The sequence below is a fragment of the Lygodium microphyllum genome, chromosome 20, assembly GCF_053477565.2.
Source record: "Lygodium microphyllum isolate KBCC chromosome 20, Lygodium_microphyllum_v1.1.10, whole genome shotgun sequence".
Lineage (NCBI taxonomy): Eukaryota > Viridiplantae > Streptophyta > Polypodiopsida > Schizaeales > Lygodiaceae > Lygodium > Lygodium microphyllum.
Window position 1 is genome coordinate 111142168 of NC_141154.1, and position 9167 is coordinate 111151334.

At 40.9% G+C, this 9167-nt stretch overlaps 1 protein-coding gene across 1 annotated transcript; it reads right to left on the reverse strand.

The window, feature by feature from the left end:
* Nucleotides 1–6736: 6736 nt before the first annotated feature.
* On the reverse strand, nt 6737–8224 carry LOC148019258 (prohibitin-3, mitochondrial-like). Its single transcript, XM_087660847.1, has 2 exons — nt 8087–8224; nt 6737–7804 (listed from the first exon to the last, which is right to left on the reverse strand). Exon 2 carries the CDS (start codon nt 7796–7798, stop codon nt 6968–6970), a length of 831 nt encoding a protein of 276 aa, XP_087516973.1. The 5' UTR covers nt 7799–7804; nt 8087–8224; the 3' UTR covers nt 6737–6967.
* Nucleotides 8225–9167: the final 943 nt, after the last annotated feature.

Here is a 9167-nt window from a genome sequence, read left to right on the forward strand (position 1 = left end):
ATTTTGCATCAACAGGCAACAAAGATGATTCTGTAACTCCCAATGTCTCTGCGCACAGGCATACGATGCAATTTCTACAGTAACTTTTCACCGACCTCTAGAATAGTGGTCGCACAGCAAAAACAGGGCCTTTTCCTGAGTGCATGCGGAAAACTTCCGCCTCCAAAATAGGCCCCGAAATGGCCTCAAATCAAAAAAACAGGGCAACTGAGGACTAAAGCCCTTCTCTTGCAGCATTTATTGTCCTCTTGCTTCACCTTGAAGGGCATCTCAATCTGAGACAATGCACTCTTGCACTTTCCGGCTGTGCTACCTACAGAGACTTGCTCCCTAAACATAAAAATGAAAGCAACATTGGTCCTCTTACCAGAACACCGCGAACTTGGTTTGCTTTCTTGAGCTCCTTACCACGAACAAGGCTCTGATACCATGTCAAGATTGTGGGAGAGAAGGAAGGAGTCTCACTTGTAGCTTTCTTGCTTGCACAATGGGGGAATACACACAAAGATGGAGGCTGAAAACAGTTTTCCTCTTCTTAGTTATATAAGTCAAAAAAAACTCTAGTACAAAGAAATAGAAGAACCCTATATATGGGTCTCAAACCAAACTCAACTAAGGTCGCATACTAACTGAGCCACGAACTAGAGTAGATAAGGATAGCTGTCATCTAGCTATTATTCATGGGCGGTGTACCAACCGCATCTGCAACTAACAAGTCGGTGACATAAATGCACAATGGTCACCCTGGCATACCACGAGTGAAGCTCGATATCTCAACAAACAGTTGGCTTTTTGGATTGATAATTCATCGCTAGATGTCCGAGTTGATGGCATTTGTAACAGACTATGGATTTGGCTTTAGACACATTATTGGTAATAGCGAAAAGTTTAGGAATGTTGGAATTTGGCTGAAGAGATTTCTTAGGATTTGTGTTTGATGGTAAAGCAGATGGAAGGAAACAGTTTTGATTGAATCTTCGAAAATTAGAATTGAATTGTTTTGTCCCGAAGTTACCATTGTTTGAAAATTGTTGTGGTCGCTTCTCTTGTCCTTGAATCTTGTCTTCAGCATCATGGGCCAAGGAAATTGCATCTTCGAGAGTCGTTGGCTTGGACATGTTCACTTCCACATAGAAGTGACCAAGGAACCCAAGCATAAACTTGCGCTTATGAGTCGTCTCAGGTACACCTTCGAGCATTCATAGTTGCAATAAAGCATTCCAAAAACGCTCCGTATATTAGGAAATAGACTCGCGATCTCTTTGTTGCATAAGATTCCACTGTTTGATTGCTTTTTCGTGGAATTGGGGTGGAAGAAAATTTTGCAAAATTTTCTTTTGAAATGTCTCCTAAGTAATAGGACAATCAATGCTTTTGCGGACAACAATCCACCATAAGGATGCTCTGTCCACTAAATGATTAGTGACATACTTAATTTTGTATTTTTCAACATATTGTTTTTCATGGAAATAATCATCAAACTGGCTAATAAAAGCAAGTATAGTCTTTCCATCGCGTGACCCATTGAAAGTACGAAATTTGAAATTTCTTTTACTTATCTTTGTTTCTTTTCAAATAGATTGCGCTTCAAGTGTTGCATCGATCGTACGTCGTATAATATCTTCAAATTGTGGTCCATCTTGATCGTCAGTAGATCGTAGCAGACTGGCCAATTGAGCTTGCAAAGTTTGACGTGCTCTTCATTCCTCTTGAAGCTACATCATAATTAGGTCCAATTTTTGCTCCATCATTGGTTTCAGTAAATCACCTTCGGCCATAAAATCTTCTATATTTTGATCGGTCATCCTGCAAAATTTCAAACAACCTCACACACTCGAAATCCTGTTAGCGAGATGAGTATAGCTCAAGTTCGGGATTACAAGGGTTTTTTTTTTTAAGTGGCTTTTGATGGTCTTTCTTCTTCACAGCTATGGAAATTGATGTCGGCCTTCTTCCAAGAGGATATTTCATCAGTGTAGACTGCCTATAGCAATCTGTGTGCTGGAATTTAGATCTGTCAGAGCGCAGGTGCAGATGGGAGCTTACATAGAAGTTAAAAACCGGCTCAGGAGTTGCTGTGTATGAACTCTTGCTATGGGAGAGATTTAAAACCTTGGGAATTTAGTCTTTATAGCTTAGAAAGCTTTAAGCTTGAAGATTTTTTTTAAAAAACGTCTACAGCCTAAATCGAATTGACTAGGACATCAGTATAAGTCGAATGGCAATTCATCCTACCGCCGCAGCGTCGTGAGTTTTCAATTGTTAAGCTTTTCTTATAAAAAAAACTTTAAGTGTTAAGCTTAATCACTAATCAAACTGAAAATCTCTGAGAAGAAATAAACTTAACAATTGGAACTTCCCGGGTGGTCCTCTGCCTATAGAGGTTGGTCTTTCGCGATCTGAGTGCGTATTAGGGATTTCTTCACCACCAGGAATGTGCTGGTATTGAAGGATTGGCGCGAGACTGACTGTAGAACTCGATCATTCCAAGAGCTTCACCTTTGCGCGAGATGGTAAGCTATTGAAAGCCCTCGATCTCAGCTTCGCTCTGATACCACTGATACGCAAATTGGATGCCGTATGCGTATGAAACGAGCGCCGGAAGGTGCCCAAGAACAAAGAACTCTCCTTTTTGCTCAAAAACCAAAAGAGAAAATTTACACAACATGAAGCAAGAAAACTAATTGGGTACAATCTCTCCCCATGCCTTATGTGAGCGCTCCACAAAGCATGTATTTAATATATTATTTATCTCCAAGCTCAAAAATAGCCCAAATTTACAATTAGCACGCTTTAGCTTTTGTGTTTACTTTTATCCAAATAAATAATATAACGGTTGGATCCTAAAGAGTCGGGCTGTGCCCAAATACAATGTCCAATAACGAATATTTAAATCATGCGTCCATGTGCATACAAAATAATAAATATATGACAAGCGCATTAATAAATAAGCGCGTCAAAATAAATATTGGTGTGGCGCCTAAGATGCGCGCCCATCAAAAATGATAATTTTTTTTAAATAACTTGAATACATACTGTCGCTCAATACTTCCTAACACCACCGCTACTGCCACCTGCTCTATACATCAACTGAAGCATTCACAGTTGTTAAAAAATAATAAAATTAAATCGACAAAAGTTAATACCTCACAACCTTTAGCTACAAAATAAATAAATAGATTGGAACTCTATTCTAATCTTAATTTATTACGAGTGTAAACTCTAAACTCGTAAACATCCATTAATTTAAATATGCATTTTGTAAAATCACTCACTTGCACATTAAATTAACGAGACGCCCAAAAAGGATAAGTGTCCTCATCGACTTTTTGCACAAGAAATCCGCGTATACGAGCCCCGACAATAAATATAATTTTACTAAATCCATCGCAAAACCTCACGGAATCCACCATGGAATATGTCTCCTAGCATCAAGCACACCAAGAATTATTGAACCATGGCTAAGGAGAGTTTAGTAAGCATCCAAGATGGCAAATTCTTGAAGGTTTCCTCCCTAGTAACATTGCTCAATGTATTTCTAAACCATGTTGTGTAGGAGGTAGTGAATCACCGAAGGAACATTACCTCCTCTCCTCGTAGATGTCATGACTCAAATCCCAACTTCCAAGAAGCAATTGTTGAAAGGCAAAGTGAGGATGCCATGCAAGAAGCACAAAAGGCATTGTTTGGGACTATGGAGGCTGAGAAGAGGCTGAGAATTGGAAAGGGGCCCACACCAAACCATGATGTAGGAAAGAATCCAAAGCTCCTTCATATTGGGAGCTCCTTCAAAGCTCCTTCATGCAAGGAGGAAGTAACTTGTTGCTCATATTGGGAGGACGACTCCACACCTCCCTACCACATCAAGATTTCTATCACTAGAACCATTAGTTGCATGTCCTTCCATTGGTGACACATGGCTAATTCCCCAAGTTCCCTCCACAAAATACGGACAGTCATTGGGAGAGAATTTCCTTTATGGAACTAGTTCTATCCAATCCTGTAGCACTTTTGCTCTGAAGACTTCAACCTACAAAGAGCTACATGTATTGTATTTTAGTAAGTAAAACAAGCATTTATCTCGGTAGTAGTAAAAGTCATACGACAATTTCTCATATTAAATATTGACAATAGGATATGTATATTGGACGTTTGTTGAAAAGTTAAAGGGTAGTTTTGAAAATTTCACTATGCATCTTCAAGATGCACTGGGAATTTTATTGATGCAAAAATTACCTTGGATCAAATTATTTTGGCTTTTTTTGAATGCTGCACCTTAAATGCACCATCTCTGTTCGAAAAAATCTCCTCCCCAGCGCTCGCCATGGTCCTGCTTTTGCCTAAACCGTTTTTGTGTTGTCACGTTTTGCCCTCACCACGACCACCATTATGGTAGCGCCCTTTTGCTGCGTTAGTTTTTTTTTATTTCTTTCTGATGAGTCCTGGTTTTTCGAAGTTTGCACTTGCCCTTTCATTTCAGAGCCGTGAGAGTACGATTGACAATCCCCGTATCTAACCATTTCCATAGAATTATCTCTACTGTTTGCATGTGACAATCTCTCGAATTCCAAAGATACTGATCCGTGTACACACCGCACCCTAATCCGATCTAACGTGAAGTGTGGTTCCTTCCCACATCTCAATTGCGGCTAAGGATGCAAGCATATGATGCCACTTCTATTCTTTTCTGTGTCGATCATGAGAGGTCTGTGCTTGACCATCACAACTATCAAAATCTCCAAAGATGGAGTTACTGACACCATGGATATTGATACAGCTATTTAACATTTGATTTCCACAACCAAACACTTGAGATGCACCCAGAGTTAACAATCCCGTCTTCTTGCAATATCCACTGTAGTCACACCCAATGATTGTGTTGATTATATAGAAAATGGTCAGTCCTAAGGGTGTGTCATACAAGCCTAACCATGTAAAAACCATATTCTTTCTGGTGGATAGTCAACAAAGAAACTTCATCAGGAGCAAGATTATTGCCCATACCCGAGGAATCAAGCTCTGATAATCATTCTTCAGTGACAATTGAACCATACACTTCTAAAAAGCAGATTGTGATACTGTGATTTGACCCCCCATAGGAACCTCAAAGGATAATAAACCCCTTCAATAAATTATCTGCCCCTTACATCAATGGCCAATGACAACTCCCCATTACCACCCATGAGAAAACCTCCTCATCAGTCCCACAATAAATTGCATTGCAGGAACCATCGATGGCTCTCATAAAGAGCTTCACTTTGCATATCACGATCATACTACGATTTCTTGATGTGTAATAATTTGAGATCACTCAATTGCCTCACCTGCCATAGATTGTCTTTGTGGCCTCCATCCTGCTACTACAAATCTGAAACCCCCTCCCTCCCTTCGGCACAAACACACCCCCCCCCCCCCCACAAAACCCACAACCAAAGCCAGTCCCCCTCTCTCTCTCTCTCTCTCTCTCTCTCTCTCTCTCTCATCAGAAACAAGATACTATTCCATATTCGTGTGCCTCAAAAGCAAAGCCAGCTATTCCACGGTACTTGATTCAGTCCCCGCACTGAAAAAGAAGGGCTACAGAAACACTCCCCATAAATCCTGAGGATGCTCCAAGAATCTGCTTAACAATTTCTTAGTGTAAACACATACCATAACATAGCAAACAAATAATTCAAGTGCAATCCACAAATGAACACCCAAGGCCTGTTGACAAGTATGAAAAATGTGCAACATTAAAAGGTGTTTCTCAAACATAGATTAAGGCCCTATCTCGTGAGCAGCACAAAATTCTACAGGGATGCTGTGCAGAATAGTGAGCCAATGAAGCAACACTAAAGCTTTCAGTAGACCCTCTACTTCCACCTACTGACAGACTCTTAAAAGGCACAGAACAATAAAATTTAACGAGGTTAACTAAGCAAAATAGATTTTGGATGTTCAAAAGATTTCATAGACCACTGATGATAACAAAGAAGCTTGATTTGCATGAGTTATGAGTGAGAGAACCTTGATCACCTCCTGGAGATTCATAAGAAAGAAGTTTGATTTGCCTGAATTGGAGTAAATGGACCTTGAATACCTCCTAGAGGTTCATGTTCGTGTATGACCAAAGTGTCATCTGTCACATGACATGGCATTACTGATGAATGCAACAATTATTACTTACCAGCAGGACTCTAAAAACACATTGATTGGAAAATGAGTCCACCTCAGCTAGCTACATTCAACAACTATACAAATATTTGTTCAAACCAAGAGACAGTAACACTGCATTTCCGGTAGTTTAGTTTCTGAAACTACAGAGTTAGATGTGACATACACTCCACAGTTGAATTCTATCCTGAAACTACTCTCAAAATCCAGAATTAAATTCTTTACTGAGAAAACTACTGTCCTGTACAAAGATCAACCCAAAATACAAAAAACGAAGCAAGTCAATGGAACCATCCTATCCTTGTCAGAAACCATCTTGTCCATAGAGCATAGGGCATATAATTGGCCCCATTTCACATGTATCCAGACAGCAGTTTGTACCTCTGATATTAAAATAGACTAGTACAGGAACCAGGGAAGAAATTCTGTAATTTCAAGGGATCAATAATTTGTGCAGACATTGCTGGCTGAAGAACAATGTAAATCGGTTAATAACAATAAACAAGAAAACAAGTGTAGGGAAAATTAGAGCAACTTTAATTTTCCTATCCTCCAAGACACCCCGTATCACCAATACATGAGTAGCAACTGGAAAAATATAATATCCCGAGAAAGATGCTTATGACAGCATACTATCCAAAATGTACTAATAACTCAACACTTGTCAGTTTTGGTAGATCATCTAATACCAAACTACAGATCCCAAACCTTTAACAGCTGCTACAAATCTGGGCCTAAATAAGTACTTCAAAAATCAAATATCAGCTCCAATAATTTGAAATGCTGGAGCTACACATAAAAATTGTCCACTCTACTTAAGGACAGAGCCCAGACCAAACATCATGTTGTTGCCTTCAGGAATGTACATCACATTTGGAGTTCGAGAAAGTGTTCCGGCAACCTCTCTTGCTGCCTCAATACGTCTGAGCTCAATCAAACCGGGTCCTGCGTGTGCAGTGGCCTCTGAGATGAGCTTGGCTGATTCACTTTCACCCTCAGCACGAATAATTGCAGCACGCATCTCCTGCTCAGCCTTGGCAACAACAAACTTAGACCTCTCTGCCTCCTGCTGTGCAACCTGCTTCTGTTCCACAGCCTTTGAGAACTCAGCACCATAAGAAAGGTGTGTGATTGCAACATCATCCAGAAGGATGTCAAACTCCTTGGCTCTCCGGAGAAGGCCCTCTCTCACAAGTGCAGACACATATGGCCGTTCTGTAAGAAGCTGATCAGCATTGAACTGTGCGACAACAGATTTCAACACCTCGTTTCCAATTGAAGGAAGCACCTTCTCATTGTACTCAACACCAAGGCGCTTAAATATATCCGGAAGTTTGTCAACATCAGGCCTATACAAAACACGGAGGGTAAGGTTCACCATTTGCAAGTCCTTGGTTCCAGTGACTGAGGAGACCGAGTGAGCATGTGTTCTAATATCAAATATGAACGGCCTCTGCAGCCATGGAATGAGAACGTGAGTGCCTTCCCCCACAGTCTTCTCAAGCACACCTCGGAATCTGTCAAATATCACCGCTTGCTCTCCTCCATCAACAGTGTAGAGTGACGCATTCAACAAGGTGCCGCCTAAACCAAGTGCAATGGCCGCTTGAGCGACATTCTGGAGAATCTTTGGAGCACTCATGGCAGCCTAAAACAAAAAAGATCCGAGAGAAACCGAAGAAGAGAAGGAAACTGTAAGTGTGCCATTTTAGCAAGTACACTGCAAGCAATTCAATGAAGGGGAACAAAAGGTGAAAGGAAACTAAGTAAAACGTGCATGCAATGGCAAGACACAAGAAATGTAAGAAGAAACAAAGGCAGATGACCGCAAGAGACGTATTAGCCGTACGACCGCAAGAACTCTATGGAGAAACAAAGCCTTCTGATGACAGAGCAAGCAGGAAGCTTGAAGGAAGTTGCAACGTCATACCTGAAGAAGACGGGTTGCTCGACGCCTGCAGAGAAGAAAGAGTCGAGAAGCTACCCTAGCATTCCGTCTAGGAAATCAGGTCCAGCGGCCGTGTAGCCCACGTTTGTTGTTGCGAGACACCCTAATACTACTTCTCATTGCAATGCTGCCCAATGAGAGTTAACAAGACAAAACACAACACAATTATTATTTTTTTCATAATGCAAAAATAATAGTGTAGAGTATTTTCTGGTTCTTGATTTTGGAGGATGGCACGAGGTTTGAAAGGGAGGTGGGTCACAATTAAGTGCATGTTTTAGCCTTTAATAGCATTAAAACGTGGTGGCATATTCCCGCCATGTGGCTATCCTCCTCCCATGCACGCAAGCAATGGCAAGAGGGGACCTGATTCTATCATAGGAGCAAAATAACCACAAAAGGCAAGCAAGAGTGGAGATAGCATGGAGCTTGACTACCTCTTGGCTGTGTGAAACTAGCAGGTGGATATGGTTGTTGTGAGAAGGAGATGCAAGCTAAGATCAAGGAATTCACCAAGCAGAACAAAGCACCCGACCAGGAATCAAGGAAGGTGCTATGTGTTCCAACATTGCTATCTCTGCAGTGCCTCGTATAACCACATGTTGAGCTTTTATTGTTGGTATTTTTTTCTTTTTATGGGTAGAATACCTGATGAGGATAAGTTTGGATGCTAGTTTCTATCAACCTATTCTGCACTAGCCACTCTACAGCAATATCAGTTTGTCTGTAAGGGGTTCTACTTTGCACTAGTTGGCTCTGAGCAAGAGAGAGAATGGATATTGGGATATGCACTTGGTTATAGGGGGGATTATGTGTGTGTGCTTCCATGGATGTCCAAGTTATCACCAACAAATACACTAGCACACGAATGCCCTGTACAGGTCACATTCCTTAGCCTGCCCAACTGGATGGATAGTGAGGTCAGTGCATTAGCAGAATCACTGGGAAAGGTACTCTATACTCTAGCTCCGACTCATGGTGTCATTCGCTTGGAGAAAAAAACATGCATATTGTGAGACCAAAGAAAAGAAACTCTAGAGATGCTAGAGTTGTTCGATGCTAA

Bases quoted from the DNA above. Each gene is read 5' to 3' on its own strand.
- LOC148019258 (XM_087660847.1), bottom strand. From the start codon at position 7,798: ATGAGTGCTCCAAAGATTCTCCAGAATGTCGCTCAAGCGGCCATTGCA.